Source organism: Crocodylus siamensis, chromosome 3, assembly GCF_052110815.1.
Source record: "Crocodylus siamensis isolate JL-2025a chromosome 3, ASM5211081v1, whole genome shotgun sequence".
Classification (NCBI taxonomy): Eukaryota; Metazoa; Chordata; order Crocodylia; family Crocodylidae; genus Crocodylus; species Crocodylus siamensis.
Window position 1 is genome coordinate 152395982 of NC_143397.1, and position 19787 is coordinate 152415768.

Here is a 19787-nt window from a genome sequence, read left to right on the forward strand (position 1 = left end):
AGGTTTTACTTCAGTGTATTTCTGGACTTAATCTGACATCAAACCCCCAAATCAACACATCTACCAAAACCTGTCTAATCTGCCTTTGAACGAGATTATACAGTCAGGCTCCACAGTAGCCTGGGGCAATAAATTGCACATGTTAATTATGCATCAACTGAAAAAGCACTTCCTTTTGTGTATTTTAAACCTGTCAGATCATTTAATTGGGTGCCTCCTACTTTGTGTACTGAGATATATAATAAATAACAGTCCCCTATTTACTTTATCTACACTGTTTAGAATTTTATAACTAGTGCTAGAGTTGTAGCAGGTTGTCTGATAACACTCTACAGTCTTTAGTTTCCCTGCCCACATAGGAAATAACATGAAGCATAAAACAACCAATAACCAACTAAACCACATTTTGCTATTTTTTCCCAGACCCTGGGAGAGTACCTGGGCTTGGTGCTGCATTTTCAAGCCATGCAGCTTTCCTTCTCTCTCCAGTAATCTTTCCTGGGAGCTTTTAACCCCCTTCTGGGCCAGTCAATTATTCTCATCAGCTGGCCCAGTCCTCCTAGGCAGGCTTGCAATCATTTCATTACTGCCTGCAGCTAGACTGCAACCCCTGAGGCATGCAGACTGCTGCAGGAGCCGTGTTGTAGCAAGAGGCATAATGACATGGCCAGACACCCCAGGCAGCAACCAAAAGCCCGTGTGTGTGGTAGCTAACACAACTGTGATCATGCAGCTGAAGCATCAACAGTTTTTTTTCTGTGCCCCTCACACAGGTTGATGCCCAAGGCAACTGCCTCAATTGCCTCACACTAGTTATGCCACTGGTCATAGCTATGACGTATAAGAAACATGCCAAGGCAAGATCCAATAAAAGACACTGTCCCCCAAAATACGCTAGGATTCTACAGACATGTCTTGTATCATCTCTGTCATTTCTTTACCAAGTGGCAAAACATCAGTCTTTCTGGACTCTCCTCATGCAGAAGTTATTCTATATTGTTCATAATCACTGCTGACCTTTTGTCATAACTTTTCTTGTTCTATTTTATCATATTAGACATGGGCTGACCAGAACTGCAAGTAGTATTCAAGATGTACGGCAGGGCACATAATGGATTTATAAAATGGCAAAATGCTCTTTTCAGTTTTGTTTCAATTCCTTTCCTAATGATCTATATGGTAATTTGTATTACCATTTTCATAATTTGCCCTCACAAGTAAGACTAGCACATTCTTATGCTGTGTTTTAACACAGGCTTTTTCCTCCCTAAGTCATACAGTTAGTATCTGTTACGGAGCTAGTCTCTACTCACAGAGAAAGTGCAGGGGAAGAGACGGGGAGGGGGAAGAGGGAAAATATGCATTACATTTTTAAGACATGGCACTAAATTTGGTCAATCTTTACTTCAGTTAAACTTTGTACTAGTAACAAGATCCAGCACTGACAACAATAACTACGTATTATGATGATGAACAAATGACTATGCCTTTGGAAATAAAAGAGCAGTTTCTACACCTGTTTTGTTTCTACAAACTTTTATCCCCAGCCAATATGCACCAAGAAAAAGTTCTGACCATCTAAAATTTATCAGAGTAAAACTGTTATCAAAAATCTCCTTAGTGGGTGCCTCTACATGAGATGTTTGCTGCGGAGTGGCCTAATTAGCTCCACAACAAATGTCTCAGGGTCTACATGTGCAGCACTGGCATGCCAGAAGAAACTAATAAACTCCACAGCAACACACATGTAGATGCTGACGCAGCTGGCTGGAGCACAAAGGTGCTACAGCGCAGGGGCTGCCTACCATCTAGCCCCACACTGGAGCACCCTTGTGACCCACCCAGTCCCTCCACAGCACATTGAGCTGGGCAGGAGCAGCCCAGGGTTGGCAGGCTAATCCCCATTGCCCGGTCCCAGCTGGAGCTGCTCCATCCAAGTTCAACATGCTGTGGCCCGAGGCACACATTCAAACGGTGTGCCCAGGAGTAATAAACTCGGGCACAGTAAGTGCTGGAGTTTATTGCAGACAAGGTTCTTTGGGTGAATCTGATATCTTTTACTTAAATAGTTGGAAAACAATTATTAAGCAAGCTTTGGGGTTCAAAAACCCTTTGTCAGGCTAAGGAAGTTTCTGCAGTTAGTGTGTGGTCTTCCTGGATGGAATGAAAAGTAAAGAAGCCAGAGGTTGAGCTGGTATGCATACAAGACAGGTATGTTTATTGCTGCACCTTAATTGCATGTTGTAGACATGCCCAGTGAGTAATACTGAAAGTAATATCTATGCATGAATTAAACAGGACTCGAGGTTTGGAGTTTAGTTAATGTTCTAGAATCTAGACAATAAGGAATAGCTTGTAAACCAATCCTGAGGTTTCAAGAAAGCTTCTAGCTAGACTAGTGAAATAAACTGAAAAATAAAATAAAAGCTGGCCACTTACCTATGTGTTTTCATGTGCTTTTTACAGTTTAATGACGTTTTGAACGTTTTCTGACAATATGGACACATGTAGGGTCGAAGATCATTATGGATCCCCATGTGTCGCCTGAGGCTACCGCCAGTAGTGAAGGCCCCATTACAAATAAGACACTTAAAAGCTTTCAATCCAGTATGCGTACGGATATGTGCTTTTAACACCCCAGCTGACACAAAACCTCTTCCACACTGAGAACATTTAAATGGCTTTTCACCAGTGTGAGACCTTTTTAAAGAGAAAACATATTAAGGCAGATTACAGGTCTGATTTCTTAAGTCATTCAAAACAAAAAAGAAACAGTCAAAAAACCCACCCAGAGGACATTTAATTCAGTTCAACAAAATCTGAACATCTAAGTTTTAATAAGCTATATGATTAAACAGTCCTCATTACTCTCCTGCTCCTGCTGCAGCAAATTCTTCAGGGCATAGATTGGGCTTATAAATCACCTGCATACACACGACTTAGCCTCCACCCCCTCCTCTCTTTCCCCTCTCCCCTTTTTACCTTTCTCTTTTATCCCTCCCTTTTCCTTTCCTGCTTCTTTTCTCTCTTTCTCCACCCCCGCCCCCCGGATGCAGTCATCCTTCACTTGCAAAAGGAAAAACAACATTATTAAACTTACTCGTATTATTCTAGGTCTGTCTGTAAGTACCACCTAGTAAGACTTTATATTCAGTTGCTTATAATTAGAGTTGAACAATTTGACCTGAAAATTTGTTTGCTGAATTTCTGCCACATGTTGGGGTGCTTTTTTCCCCCCACTTTGTTTTGCTCACCCAATTTTAGTTGAAACAATTCAACTGCTTCCAAGAAAGTTCAGGGAATACTTGTTCCGATCATGTGGAAAAACTCTGACAAGCTTTTCTTAGCCTCTCTCTACATTACAGAATTCTGCTGGCAGAATACATCAGGGTGAGAAAAAGATTACTCAGTAGCTAACATAGCTCTGCCACCAAAGCCTCAGTATGGATGCAGCTCTGTCAACAAAAGGTACCTTCAGATGACAGAGCTTATGCCTTCTGAGTGAGACATTTGTGATTCACCAGCAGAGCATTACTCTTTTCTGCTAATACAATAGCAGCTACACCAGAAGGGCCAACTTCATCACTGCCATTAAAGCAGCAAAGTCAGATTGTGTAAACTGGTGGTTCTCAACCTTTTTACACTCAAGGCACTCCACAGAAAATGCCAGCTCTTATAGTAATTTTCACTTATTTTTTAACTGTGGAAAACTAACAGAGCAATTCTTCTGTTCCAAATAACTCAGAAAGACCAAAACAGGTTGGAATGCTTTTAACACTATTAATTCTTATTTGAAATTGCTGGGTTTATCTTGTGAATCATGTTTGTGCACTTAACACTGCAAACACCACGTGGCATACTGCTGTACCTTTAAAAGGATTTCAAGACACCCCAGGGTGCCACATCACCTGAGTTGAGAATCACTAGTATAGACATGGTCTATTAAGCCATGGTAAATTAAACCATGGTAAATTAACCTGCTTATGCCCATTAATGAGAGGCATGAGGCATCCCAGTCTGGCACAGGAAGGCTGTTGTGCCTGAGATATGCCTTTTGCTAAAGTGTAAATCCACACAGGTTTAGGCAGTTTTTTTCAAACTGTAAAATTGCAGCTTGCACATAGTTAGTAGAAATTTTGCTAATGTTCCATTATTAAATTTTCTGTGCATTCTGTCCATCCTGAGCAGACTAATCGAGGCCTTTTTTTTCTGTACACGCAAATCCAAGTTGCTACGGGCCATGCACCAAAACTGAAAGGAGTGGAGATTATGCTTTCAATGTTCAGGCAAGATGGAGAGGACATACCCAGTCAGAATGCAGAAAGGAACCTGGAGGTGGGGCATGGGAGCTGGAACAGTCAATTAGCATGAGATGACTAATTATGAGGAAGAGGGAGAGACTGGGATATTGCAACTAAGAGCTGGGGTGAGGAGACTGGCATTGGGAGGCCAATAAGTGAAACAGGATGTGTACTGGAAGGCTGTGGGAGCAGAGGGGCTGAAATCAGACAAGAAGCTAGTGTTTGAGGAAATGGGGCCTAGCTGGTCATGGAGATTGAGCACTGGATAAGAAGTCTGAAGAGAACAAGACTGAAACTGGGAGCCAGATTAGGGAAGAAACAACTTGGACAAGGACATGCTTTAGAGCATAAGGCAGAAGAGGACATGCTTGGGGATGGAACAGGCCCAAAAATTTGCAACTAGGATGGTACGTTCTCTTTCAGAATCTAGAATGGAAACCAAGATCCCAGAGTCTCTTTGTTTCTCTATGAATATCTGTAAATTCCACTAGCAAAACATACCATCTCCTCTACTGCTGATCCAGCTGGAAGCTGACAATCCATTACTGCTTACAGCTACTTTCTCACCACATGTGATAAAAATATCCCCATTGTTGGAATATTTAAAGGGAAAAAACATGGGCTTTCACGTGTAACTTTACAAAGGTTTATGCATTACTACAGGCATTTACTTTAAAAGCCGTTTTGCTTTTGTTTAAGGATAGTCAAGTTAGTACTACAAAAACATACATAGCCCCCACCTCCATAGTCAACTTTATGGGTCAACTTAACTGTTTAATATAGTAGGTAAAAACTGAAAAATAGAACAGCTAAAATCTCAGCAGTGAGTGCTACATGAAAGTCTTCTACAATTTATTCCATCATTTTAGCTGTACCCATTTCACATTGAATCAGTTACTGAACACATTTCTTTCTTCTTGCATTTGTTTTACCTGATATGTTGCTTAAGGTGGCAAGATTTTTTATATGCTCGGTGACAATAATAACACTTATATGGCCTGTCTGCTTCATTCACAAAACCATTATTAAAATAATTTTGGAAGAACTGGCTATTCCTGGGGATTGGCTGGATAAGACCTGCATGTATAAACAAAAGAACAAAAGAGGATTATTTGGTAAATTTACTAAGAAAGATGCAGCAGTTCAAAGAGCTTGCCTACTTTTAAAAGCATGACAGCTTTTTAATATAAAAATCTGTAATAGGAGGCGGGGGAACAGGAAATCAATCATCTTTTGAGTGTCTATTGAAATTAATGGGTGGAACATTTAACTGTTTCCTTCTACTACTTAGTGCTAACCTGTTCCTTTAAGCTTCAAATATGACCCAATATGCCCCTTCAACACATTTAAAACAAAAGTATAAGTTTAATAAAACCATTTATTAATTCAAAGCCGATCAGCTGAAGTCCCATTCATTCAATTGTATTTCAGTCAAAATCACATGACATTTAAATCAACTAAAGCAGGGGCTCACAATCCTTGGGCTGCGGCCCAGCGCTGGGCCGGCTCCCGGACCGGAAACGGCTGCGGACTGGCAAACAGTGGCCCCCCAGAATCAGGCAGAGAGACAGCAGCTCCTTTTGCTGGGCCTGTGGTAGCGCAGGGTTTGGCCCACCCCCCCGCCCGTGGGGTGGGGGTATTCTTGCCTGTCTTCCGACCAGAAATTCCGGCCATGATCAGCTGTGACTTCCAGGCCACAGTTTGCCAGGCTGCAGCATAAAAACTTTGTGAGAGATTTAAATTTGGAAAAGTTTATGTATGAAGTACCCATCACCATAGTATTTGTTTGCCACATAGAATCTATGTTAAAAAAAACAAAAGTGGTCAAATGACCAATGCCTGTAAATTATATTTTTAAGTGGCATCCAAAATTCACAATTTAAACAGATGCTGATTCGACAATCTACTCAGAAGACAGACAGCTCTCAAAAAAACAGTTAAGATTTCCTGTCACTAAATGACCATGTGCTAGTCCAAGAGAATCCTCTCTCATGATAAGGGGAAACAATGAAATGTGTACTGTGTGGAATAAATTAGAAGCCTGTGCATTTAAGTACCTTAATCCTATATAAAGAAAGGAACAGTATGCTGCTTTATAAAATCATACAAATTCTGAGTTAACCTTATATAAAAACAGACTTGTAAAGCCAAATTCAATTTTTTCGTGAGCTAAACAGGAGATCATTTACTAAGCGTGTCACCATAGTAACACAATGTAATTGAAACCTTTTACTATAAGGAATGGTACCCAGTGTCAAGGATCCAAACTTAACAGCCTCTTAAAGACCATCATAGTTAAACAGTTGTTAAATAACATATCTAGAGATAAAGCCTGATAACTTTAATCAAACTTGGTCATCTGGATGAAATTCCTTATCATAAATTCTTCAGATAGCAGTGGGGACAACTCCTTTCATTAAAATATGTAAAGTGTAGATTGATGCATGTAATAAATGACTGTATCTATGACTGTTAATCCCAGGAAGATGATAAATTAGGCATCAGGAAACCTAGAAATCCAACAGCTGTTGGACTCAGAGATTTTTGGGAGTCCAACCTATATCCTTCCTCCCAGACAAACGTTTTTTGCATTTCCACTGCCTGACCTAAATGCTAGTTAAATGGCTAGGCAGTCTGAAAAGGAGGCTTACCAAGAGTAGTAAGCATCTCCCAAGTGCACTGTCCAATATCCCACCTGCCAAAAAGCATCTAATGTGCTTCCTTTTGTTGATGACGTTTTCGTGAGTCTCTGGAGGCTTCAGAGAATGAAAGATTTCAGAAGTCAGTGATGAAAAAGGTGAAGGGACCCTGTGAGGTGGGGAGCTCCCAGAAAAGTTGTAAACAGAAATCCCCAAGGATTAGTGAGCTGCCCTCAAATCTTTAAGTATATGAAAAGCTTGATCAATCTTGGGGATAAAAAATGCCATGCTCTCAAAAAGAAAATCATTAGGCTTGGCTCTCTTTTGGGAAACAAACTCTGCAGGCACGAGGACTGCTTCATCATAACCACCACAGCCACTGAGTGGAATGTTGCATCAACTACGCCCACCGCTGTCAACACTTAAGTAAAGAAGAGACAAACTCCTTAGAGCTTACGGGAAAGGAGTCCAGCACCACTACAATGCACCCATAAAATCATACTGAACTAAAAGGGCCTGGTAATTAACTATTCAAAACTGCAGTGTGATATGCTTATCTCCCATGTAGTCTAGCCTCCTGTCTCTGGATGCCAAATAGGATCTGGCCAGGGACTGGACTCCATTTCCCAGCAGCCCCTCCCCACATCACTGTGGCCAGTTTCCATGGAGACCCCAGAAGCCAGGGCCATGACAGCATGGGCACAAGGTTTCCATGGAGACTTGTCCCAGGAGCAGTGGCAGGGTGGCAAACTCCTCTGGGGCCAGGACTGGGACCTTGCAGCGGTGACAATGTGGTCCAGAGGCAAGGCAGAGCTATGATCTACTGCCCACTTTGTCCTGGCTCCAGACCACGCTGTCACTGCCACAAGAGTCCAGCTCCAGAACAACTCCCTGCCCTGCTGCGCACGCTGCCAGCTGGGACCATGGAAACCCTGGCCGTGGCCGTGCACTGTCACGATTCCATTTTTCCTGGGGCCTCCATGGAAACCAGCTGCAGCAATGCAGACAGGGGCTGCTGGAAAATGGAGTCCACCATGGGCCCAATCCAGCCAGACTTTGCCCACCCCTGTCATAGATAATGCATGCAAGTACAAATATGCAGGAAATTCCCCTATACTTCTTGTCTGCTCATTTGTCCGTTCAAGGACAAGACTGACATGCATCAGATAATTTTGGCCAGATACATAATGGCAGCATTAATGAGCAGAGCTACCATGGACAGGACAGGCTAGTAAAGGATATTTAGGACAGGGTTGGCAACTTTTTCTAGCTGTTGGCTGGCGTGACCTACCTGGGGTCAGAGGCAAGCAGGCAGGCACCAGGATTCTGCCACTGCCAGCAATGGTCCCTACAGTGGCAGTCCACAGAGAGTGCCAACAGCCTGCACTGGTCCCTGTGGCAGCAAATGGAGAGCACCTGAAGCTGGCACTGCTCCCCACAGTGGCCTAGGGAGAAAGCCTGCAGAAGGCAACCCTGCCAGCAAAGCCCCACATCCACAGGCTAGATCCAAAATGTTCTGCAGGCTGGATCTGACCAGCAGACCAAAGGTTGCAGACCCCTGATCTAAGAGGCTGAAAGAGACCTGAAGCACATGTTGTTCCTAGAAATTTCCTAAGTCTCAGAAGGGGCCAAAGTCTCAGAAGAGGAAGAGTTACAACTCCCTGATGAACAGTTTGGAAAACGTGAAACGTTCTGGAGAGCTTGCCAACTGGTTTTAAAACATGGTGGATGAAACGAAGTGGCTAGAAATGCAAGCTAGAGCAGCACAATTTCTATCCATAGTACATTGGAGCTGGAACCCTGGATCTGAAAGACCAAGCAGTAAACCTTACAGACTACTGAAAAAACACAGGGAGTCCCTGAGAAAAAGCCCTACACATGTGAAGGACAGACTGCAGACACTAGCAGTGTTGGAAACAGTTCTGGGTTTATGCCGAGTCCTCTAACAGAGTAAGAGAGGATTGAGAAGAGCAACTGAAAAAGGAAGAGAGATTTTGCAGAGCATCAAATGGACTGCTACTCCTGAAACAGGACAGAATGGGATGGAAAAGCATTTCAAATGGAATCAAAAACAGTTGGACCTGCTAATCTTTGTTCTAGCCAGTTAGGTGCCTCTGGCACAAATTTCAACAAACACTTTACAAGCTCTTTTAGGACCTTGTGATGTCACAAAATCTTACCGACATGTAGGAACATCAATATCAAAATTACCAGGTGATTATGAGCATGTACATAAGCTACAGAGAGGGTCAAGAAAACTCAGATAGCTTCATCAAAATCCAATACTGGCATGCACTCTCCATCTCTCTCAAGGTCCTAAACATAAACAACCTGCAAATGAAACATCTACTGGGAAGATTCCCGTAAATCAAAAAAAGTTGACCACTAGCACAACTTTTCCAAAACTTGGGCACTGTTTTGGAAAAGAAAGGTCCCTGAAGACTGGAAGAGGGTAAATGTTGTGCCCATCTTCAAGAAAGGGAGGAAGGAGGACCTGGGTAACTATAAGCCAATCAGCCTAACTTCTATCTCAGGGAAGATCCTGGAAAAATTCATCAAAAATTCATCAAGGAGTCTGTGTGTGATAGGCTTGCAGAAGGTACGATTGTGAACAACAGCCAGCATGGCTTCATCATAGGCAGGTCTTGTCTTTCCAACCTCATCTCCTTTTATTATCAGCTAACTCGCCACCTGGATAAGGGAGAGGAGGTTGATATTGTATACCTTGACTTCCAAGAGGCCTTTGATCTAGTATCCCATGATGTTCTCGTGAGTAAACTGGATGACTGTGGACTCAACCATGAGACAGGTGGGTAGGGAGCTGGTTGTGGGGTAGAACCCAGAGACTTTTAATGTTGGTGAAAAGTGGCCAGTGGTGTCTCTCAGGGGTCAGTGTTTGGTTCAGTGCTTTTCAACATCTTTATCAATGATTTGGATGCAGGGGTGAAGAGCTCACTGGCCAAGTTCGCAGATGACCATGACCAAGTTATGGGGAAGCGTGGTCACGCTTGAAGACAGGATGCAGATAAAGGCTAGCAAGTTGGGTGGATCAGAATCAAATGAAGTTCAAATTCAAGAAATGTAAAGTGCTGTATCTGGGGACAAAAAACTCCCTACATACCTACAGGCTGGGCAACGCCAAACTGACCAGCACCATGAATGAAAGGGACCTCAGGGTAATAGCAGACCACAGTATGAATATGAGCCAGCAGTGTGATGCTGTAGCCAACAGGGCAAATAATACCCTGGCATGCATCAGTCAATGCATATACAGCAAAACTAGGAAAGTGACTCTTCCACTCTACTTGGCTTTGGTGAGACTGCAGCTGGAGTACTGCATCCAGTACTGGGCACCACACTTCCATATGAGGAAAGGCTGAGGGACTTGGGACTCTTCAGCCTGAACAAGAGCAGGCTGAGATGGGACTTGATATCGGCTTACCGCTACCATCAGAGGCATATTGTCAAGGGCTTGGTGAGCAACTGTTCATTAGGGCGCCCTTGGGGATAACCAGAAGTAATGGCCATAAACTGCTGGAAGACCATTTCAGGCTGAACTTTAGGAAAAACTTCTTCACAGCTAGGGTGTTCAGACTGTGGAATAGGCTCTCTCCAGAAGTGGTGCAATTGCCTACCCTAGAAATCTTCAAGGAGGAGACTGGATGGTCACCTTGCTGGGGTCACCTGACCCCAGTTGTCTTTCCTGCCTGGTGAAGGGGGCTGGACCCTGATCTTCCAAGGTCCCTTCCAGCCTCGCAATCTATGAATCTATGAAAAAAGGGATTTACTTATGCCCATCAGAGCCTGAAATCAGTGTCACAAAAAAGCACTTCTTAAAACTCAGCAAGACAGAAAAGGACACAGCCGTAAAGAAAAAGATTGTGAACTCGGTCAACAAGGAAAGTAAAAAGGGGGAGCAGCAAGTCAAGGTGGCAGGTCATGCACAATGGAAGAAAGACATGGACTGAGCAGCAAAAAATTGCCAGCCATTCCAGGCAAACCTTCTATCATCTCTCCTTTTTTTTTTGTGCTATGAAGAGTTGTAAGAGAAAGGATAACACTAAAGGATTAAAAGAGGCAGCACCAAGCAAGGGTTTGGGGAAAAACGTACCCAGCAGACAGGCCAGTTAAATACCCCATCTCTGCCAGGAAACTGAGAGTAGCTAAGGAGCAGGAGCGAGCACCACCTATTACCCGCTTGGTGCAGGAGCAGAAGGGAAGGAAACACTGGAGCACATGTATGGGTACATAAGATAAAAAGCATCCAATCAGAAATTCATAGCAAGAAGGTCTAAGTGGCCAGCTAGTCAAAGGAGAATAACTGAATAATTTTCTCTCAGAAGAATTATCTGTCATCACCATGTTCATACTTGTGCAACCTTATGTAGAAATGATAAAAGGTCCCATTTCTATGATGCTGGGATACAACCAGTGATGTGCAGGGCTAATTTATTTGTAAAAAATTACCTTTGCACATAATGTGTTTACAAAGTATGCAGCCTAATCACTACAGAGCAAAATGCTTAGTTTTTTTCTCATAGTCTATTCACACAAGGCAACATTCCTAGCTGAGCTGAATACAATAGCTCATAGGGAGACATTAACCATTTAGATAGGAAACTTCTAAAAATAAACAGGGGAATGTGGAACCAAAATGTATACTCCTTTGGGTAAAAGGAATGAGGTTTTTACTTAATAAAATATTTTAATAAAATTCTTCTCTTCAAAAAACTGGCAACTTGTATTCTTAGAGCAAATGGAAATAAAAACATATTTTAAGACTAGCAAAGGTCATAGAACAAGGATATTACCAAAATACAAAATAACAAATAAATTACTATACGAAGTGTGACTACGAACAGCATAATAGACAAGGCAGAGAAAAAAGGGACAGACTACTGAAGTTAGCAAGAGCATTTTGTTACAAATCAAAACATGTCACTCAGGATTTCATAGTGAATCAACAGCGTACCAGAGTGCTGATTTGTAATGACAGTAATGAATTCAACATTGTTTTTTTCCAATATGACAGCTGATGCTGCCACAATCACAGAACAAGTAAAACTTAAATAAATTTCTGAGGAATCATATCTACAAGACATGCAAACACTTACATGTTACACAAATACAAGTTTAAACAGTAAACAAAATCTAGCAACCTAAGAAACTGACAAATAAAACTTAAAATATTTTGTGTATAAATAAAACTCTGGAGTTTAGCATAGGGAAAAACAAGTTAGTAAATAAATACAAAGCTACCTTACAAATAAAAATAATGTATTTATTAGTAGCTTAACTATCTTTAAAGACTTCAAGACATTTAAAAAGAAAAAAAATTACCAAAGAAAAGAATAACAATATAAACATAGGTATATTAATGTTCTATACAAAGGGCATATTAAATGCTTTAAACTTACAGATTTTTTTTGTGCTATATTAGGGGTGGGCAAAATACAGCCTGCAGAGGTCTTTGCCTTCAGTGGGTTCCTTGGTCCTGCCTGGCCCGTGGTATACCGTGCTGCCCTCTGGGCACGCAGTAGTGCTGGGGCGGCTCCACAGCTGGACTGCTTTTCTAGGTAGGCCAGGCAGTGGCGGCTCCTTCCAGCTGCCGTTCCTGTTGGCCCCAGACCCATAGTACCGGTGGGGACTTGCACACACAGCCTGCTCTGGACTTGGCTCAGCAAAGCGAACCAGTCCAGACCAGCCAGAACCCATGCACACAGCCCTGGCCCCACACCTGCTTCAGACTTGGCTGCCCATGCTGAGCAGCAGCAGTAGCAGAAAAAAGCAGCAGCAACAGTGGTGGCAACTGGGCAGAAGCTGCTGCTGAGAACAGGGGAAAAGTGGCCCCTCCCTTTTCACCACTGCCAGGCTCTTCTTGCTGCAGCTGCTCTGAGCCCATGTACGGGCTGCCCTGCAGCTCTTCTGCACTGCCACTGCTGGCCCACTGGGCAGCCTGGAGGCGGGAGCAACAGCAGCAGAGAGGAGCTGCAGGGCAGCCCGGGCGTAGGCTCCAGGTGGCTGCAGCAAGAAAGGCCCAGCAGCAGTGAGGGGGAGGAGCCACTTTTCCTCCATGCTGAGCAGCAGCTTCTACCTGGCCACCACCACTGCTCAGCACAGGAGGGCAGTCTGAAGCAGGCATGGAGTGGGCCAGGGTCAGGGCTCTGTGCATGGGTTCCGGATGGTTTGTTCCGGCTGGGATGAGTCCAGAGCAGGCATGTGCTGGGCCAGGGTCAGGGCTGGGGCTGTGTGTTGCTGGAGGTGGTGGAACTAGGCTATTGTAGGGGGCGGGGCTCTGACCAGCCCATGGCAGCTCCCTAGAACTGCCTACGTGGCCTGCAATTGCAAATAATTGCCTACCCTGTGTTAGATTAAACTCAAGTGGTATTTCACTGTTTTCCAAACAAAAAATTAATTGACCATAATCAAAGGGACCGAAAATTTCAAAGAAAGACTTTCTGACCCAATTTGCAATACGCCATGAAAGGAACTGGAAATCTACCCAATTTTTCTAGATGAGGAGTCTCCCATACTAGGGTGCCCTGAATTAAATGACAATAACCTAGGATACTATTTCAACATTCATTTTAGATCCTTCCACTTGGCAAGGAGTTTCTTATAATTAGAATCTAAAAGGTTCTATATTAAAACATGTTCAAGTAATATGTTCTATAAAATGTATTCACTGCCTTAGCTCTCCAAAAATTTTAGACCATATCAGTGAAAAAAATTTAACAAAGCAATTTTAAATACCAATCAAGATAAAACCTTAAAAATGCCAGAACCACTAGAGCTCACCTGAAAAAAAAAAAAAAAAAAAAATCAGGAAGCTACAAATGGCACTAAAATGTGTTATACTTATTACTTACATGACCCAACAAGGATTTTAAGCTTATTACCTTATAAATAAGTGAAATGTCATTAAAAACTGTTTGTATTAGCAACTTCTGATTAAAGCAGCAGTAATTTTCGGTTTTCATTTCCATTAAGAAATAAGAAAATAATGGGGTCCACCTGTTTGATAAGCCTGTTTTAACCTTTTTTAAAGCTACTAGAGATCTACAATTCCATCTTTTTAAAAAAACTTACAAAGGTGTTTGTACTCTGGTTGGAATTTTGGAAATATTACCTGAGGGTCAAAGCATGAACACACCCAGATTTAATGGAACTACAATCAACTATTTCTATATGAAGATTTAAGTATGGAAACATTACAATAATCTGTTCACTTTATCCAAGTTCTCATTTATGAAATGAAGGATTGCATTGTAAAGCTGGCAAAAAAACTGTCATTCAAATGAAAAATGGTTTAAAAAGTGATACATAAATGTAACACCTTATACACCACAATAAAATGAGAATGAAAGACTCCATGTAAGTCTTCTATAATTCATTCTGTCATTATGATGTCCTCTGTTAAAGTGCTGTCACTAATTGAACTCTACTTCCATTATGAATCCAATTACACTGAACTCACTAAAGCCATATAGTTTTATTAGGGTTTTGATCAGAATAAGGATTATAAAGTGTTCTCTAACAAACAGCTCAACAACTAAAAGGAAACCAATAAGTATTTTTGCCCTTTCTATTCCACTGTGATGTGAGTTAATTTTGTTGGCCTAAGTTTATACTGTTTGCTTCTAAGACTTACAAGCTTCTACAAAAATAAAAAGCCTACTATTCTTAGTTCAGAACCTTTCAATTTAAACACAAAACAAATTCCTCTTTCTTGTTGCAATTTATTTGGAGATGCATCTTCCTGAGTGAGCATACTCAGTCCTGAGTCTTTTTCTGATTAAATAATGATCCTTAGTTCAGTCATTCTAATTTCAGGATTATCAGTGACAAAATTACATAAATATATTAACCAAATCTTTACCTAAATCAGTGATGAGTATGGGTTCTTGCAAAGGAATATCTGGTACTGGAACACTGGTTTTTCCAACTCGAACTTTTGTAGGTTTGCGCTGATGTCGCAACTTCCTTAGTTCAGTGTGTTTAAAGTGTGAAGCAATGTGAGTTTTCCTATGGCCAGATGTTCTAAATTTTTTATCACAGTGAGGACAAGCAAAAGGTCTAACACCTGAAAAAGATTAAAGTATGTTACTTTATGGTTTATTTACATTTCCCCAAGAATAAAAGCTGTAATAGTAAAATCTTTTCTGAGTTTTTATTATTTGGTTTATTTTTGGTGCCGTTTTAGTAAATGACTAACTTCTAAAAGCAAAGGCTATATAGGAGTGGGGAAAGATGCAAGGAAACAAGAAAGTACAAGTATCATACAGAAAAGACAGATCAGAGAAACTATGGGTCTTCTGCTCAATGGAGAAGGTGAACTACTAAGAAAAGACTCTAAGGCAGCAGAATCACTCAATACATATTTTCCTTCAGTCTTCACAAAAGGAAATAAACTGTGACCACATAAATAGCAAAAGTGAATATAAAAAAAAAAGCAGAAGAGATGCAGATCATAAATTGAGTACATTAGAGAACTTATTACAAATATTTACTTAAATAAGTGCAGACTGACAGAGGTTCATAGAATCATAGAAGTAGGGTCAGAAGGGACCTTGTAGATCTTCAAGTCCGACCCCCTGCCTGGGCAGGAGAAAAACTGGACTCAAATGAGTCCAGCCAGGTAGGCATCAAGCCTCTTCTTAAAGACCCCCAGGGTAGGAGCCAGCACCATTTCCCTTGGAAGTTGGTTCTAGCTCCTAGCCGCCCTAACTGTGAACTAGTTCTTGCGGATGTCTAATCTAAACCTACTCTCCAGTAACTTGTGGCTATTATTCCTTGTTATGCCAGGGGGCACTAGGGGAAACAGTGTCTCCCCCAAACCCTTCTGATCCCCTCTAGTGAGTTTATAGACAGTCACCAGGTCCCCCCTCAGCCTTCTCTTGTGAAGGCTGAACAGGTTCAGGTCCCACAGTCTTTCATTATAGGGTCTGTCCTGTTGTCCCCGGATCATGCGGGTGGCCCTCCTCTGGACCCTTTCAATGTTGTCCACATCTTTCCTGAAGTGGGGCGCACAGAACTGGATGCAGTACTCCAGCTGTGGCCTGACCAGCGTCGCATTGAGGGGGAGGATCACCTCCTTGGCTGTACTTGAGATGCACCTGTGGATGTACAACAAGGCCCGGTTAGCCCTGCCAACCGTGACCTTGCATCGTCGGCCCATGTTCATCTTGGAGTCAATAACGACACCAAGATCCCTTTCTGCCTCCATGCTCTCAGGAAGGGAGTGTCCCATTCTATAAGTGTGCTACTGGTTTCTACTGCCCAAGTGCAGCACCCTGCACTTGTCAGTATTGAAACGCATCCTGTTTATGTTAGCCCACCCCTGTAACCTATCCAGATCTTGCTGCAATCTTTCCCTCCCTACTAGCGTGCTCATCTCACCCCAAATTTTGGTATCATCAGCAAATTTAAACAGGGTGCTTTTCACCCCATCGTCCAAATCGCTGATGAAGAAATTGAACAGTGCAGGCCCAAGGACCGAGCCCTGGGGGACTCTGCTGCCCTCTTCCCCCCAAGTCGAATATGACCCATCCACCACCACCCTCTGAGTACAATCCTTGAGCCAATCTGCAATCCATCTGACTGTGTAGACATCAATGCCACAGTTGCCTAGTTTTTTAATGAGGATGGTGTGGGAGATGGTGTCAAAGGCCTTGCTGAAGTCTAGAAAGACTATGTCCACGGTGACACCTGCATCCATTGCCTTTGTGACCTGATCATAAAAGGCAATCAGGTTGGTCTGACATGACCTGCCCCTAATGAAACCGTGCTAGTTGCCCTTGAGCATCATCCCTGAAGCCGGCCCATCACAGACGTGCTCCTTGAGAATCTTCTCAAAGAGTTTCCCTAGGATTGAGGTAAGACTGACAGGCCTACAGTTGCCCAGGTCCTCTCTCTTCCCCTTTTTTGAAGATGGGGACCATGTGAGCTGTCTTCCAGTCATCTGGCACCTGGCCTGAGCACCACAAGCGCTCGTAAAGCTGTGCCAAGGGCCCTGCAATAACTCCAACTAGTTCCCTCAACACCCTGGGGTGAAGAGCATCTGGACCCGCTGATCTGAACACGTCCAGCCCCTCCAGAAGCTCTCTAACCCGGTCCTCCCCAACCTGAGGTCTGGAGGTGTTCCCCTCAAGTCCGTCTTGCATCACAGTGGGGAAGTCCCAGTCCCAGGTTGACAGAACTTCTTGAAGAAGTCTGGGCCACTGACAATGTTATTTGCAAACTTTTAGAGGACAAAGGTGGATCAAGGGGACTGGAAAAGGTTAGCAGAATGATTACCTTTAAAAGGGGGAAAGGAAAATTTAAGCACTTAGGCTGCTTACAGGTTGGGGGAGAGGGGAACAAAACAACCCAGAGCTTTACTTTTAAGTAAGCACAGAGTGTGCCCAGAAGAGGAACTGCATTAGTTTGACCTGGCTCGCCTAGTGCCTGTATAGCTTATGCCCTTCAGCTGGGCTTTTTGGTGCTTTTATCTAATAGCTGATTGAATGAGGTCAAACTTATGTGATTCTTCTTCCAGTAAAGCACTGGGTTGTGTCCCCCCATCCCACCTCTCATGTGTCCCAGTGCCCTTACAGACTAGCCTACCTGACTTCAATACCTGGGAAGTACTGAGAGCAAATAATAAAAAAATTAAATTTGTAAATACTTGGAGGATAAAAAGGTGATCACTAGAAGTCAAGAAGTATTTGTTAAGCACAAAGAATGTCAAACAAATTTAAATTTCCTTTTCCAGAATAACTGTTTTGATGAATAAGAGAGATGAGATGGCCATATGCTTGTTTTAAATATGGCTCAACTCATACCCACTTAAATGAACTGGAGAAATGTGGGTCAAACCAAATTACCATTAAGTGGATACAGAATTTGTTCAAGAACCGCAAATATTACCATCAGGCTGGCAGGAAGATTCAAATTCATTCCACAGGGGTTAGTACTGTTTAACATTTTTATTAACAACTTGGATGTAAAGAAAGATAGTATATGGCAACTAATTTACAGATAACAAAACTGAGCTGCAAAATACCTTGAAGGATAGAATTAAAATTTAAAAGACATTTTGCTGAAATGGAGAACTAGACAGAAACAAAATGATATTCAACAAACACATATAAGGTATAAGGGAAGAAAAACCAAATGCACCTATACAAGTGGGAAGAGGAATGTCTGCACTGTCATCCAACCAGTTAAGAGTAATCTAGAAATTATGCTGGACCATAGATTCAATATGATTTAGCAATACTGTGCTATCATAGAGAAAACAAATGGGATATATTAATAGAATCAGTATAAGCGAGACACTAGAGTACCATTTTACTTAGCTAGTCTACTCTGCACACAGGGCGGGGTCCCACAGTTTAACAAGAATGTAAGTCATATGAGGTTGGTTGAAAGATTTAGGTATGTTTAGTTCAGAGAAAAAAAAGAGACAGCAGGATGGGACAGAAAATATAACAGCAGTTTTCAAATATTTGAAAGAACATTTTTCCCTTATTTTGTTTCCCTTGCTTCAGAAGGTGGGATGCAAGGCTTTAGGCAAGGCAGATTTAAATTACATCTTGGAAGTTTTTTTTAACCGTAAAACCAGAAGAACAATGGGATGAGTTTCCTAGGGAAGTTGTATAAACCTCCTTTATTTCTTCTTTGGAGATTTTCAAAAAGAGGCTGGTAGGCACTCATCCGGGTTAATTAAGGATTGCAAATCCTGTATTATCAGGGGTGTCAAACAGACAACCCATGAACCTGTTCTGTCAGGCTTGCCAAGCCACCTGAAGTTGGGAGTGTGGTTAAGAGATGTGGTCTGGTGCAGAATTCAGAGCCCTTAAGCCCTGCTGGACATGCCCACTGGCAGCAGCTTGGTCTTCCTCTCACCCCTGCTGCTGGCCATGTGAATCCAGTCTGGGGCTCAGGATGAGTTTGATACCCTGGCTATATACATACTGGGAGAAGAACTAAATGAACCTTGATGTCCCTACATTTCTATAATTCAATATTAAGATATAAGAATTTTAAAATGAGTTCTCAAGCACACCATTCAGCATCATTTTCTAACAATTCATTATCTTACACTACACATATTGTTCACAATGAAAGTCTTTAAAAGCACATGACAATTGTAATTATAATTGAACAAAACTGTCAGTTTGCTTGATCCTATAATGCTAAAACAGTATAAGCAGTATGCAAAGTACATAATTCTCAGTATACAAATTATTTATAGTAACTATAAAATACAAAACTATTCATAATATAAAATGTTAAACACAAATGGGAACTGGAGCCATGAAAACAAATTAAAATATTTTAAAAAGTTGACAATGCAATAATGCGATAGGGCTAAGGATTTAAATGGTTATTAAATTATTTTTCATAAGAAGCAAACAGCGCCTCATTCTGTTAGGTATTTTTAAAGATTTAAGGGTACTTAAGAATATCTATTAAGATAAAGGTATTAAGATTTAAGGGCCTTATTTTGTTCCCCTATTCCCAGACTTTTCTCCCACATCATAAAGACCACAGGAATAACTTTGAAGCACTTACCTGTATGTAGACGAATATGAACTTTTAAACTTCCTGAGGTGGAAAAACATTTCATACAACATTGACACTTAAAGGCTTTAATGCCAGTGTGTGTTTTTATGTGTGCTGTAAGGGTACTCTTTACAGCAAAGGCGCGGAAACACTGGGGACACTTGAATGGCTTCTCATGAGTATGAATGCGAATGTGACGCACTAGATCACTGGGTTTTTTAAATTCTTTAGAGCAATATGGGCAAACATGCCACCTTATTCCATTCTCTTCACGGATGGAACCTAAAATAAACAACAA

The 19787-nt window shown here is 42.0% G+C and overlaps 1 protein-coding gene across 8 annotated transcripts in view; it reads right to left on the reverse strand.

The window, feature by feature from the left end:
- ZNF236 (zinc finger protein 236) overlaps positions 1–19787 on the reverse strand; it is a 138563-nt gene that overhangs the window by 48498 nt on the left and 70278 nt on the right. For all 8 annotated transcript variants that reach the window (XM_090039554.1, XM_090039557.1, XM_090039556.1 and 5 more), the window contains 4 exons: positions 19499–19771; positions 14820–15023; positions 5234–5378; positions 2440–2700 (listed from right to left, as the gene is read on the reverse strand). In XM_090039554.1, the coding sequence (XP_089895680.1) occupies positions 2440–2700; positions 5234–5378; positions 14820–15023; positions 19499–19771 (883 nt within the window). The remainder of the gene's footprint in view (positions 1–2439; positions 2701–5233; positions 5379–14819; positions 15024–19498; positions 19772–19787) is intronic.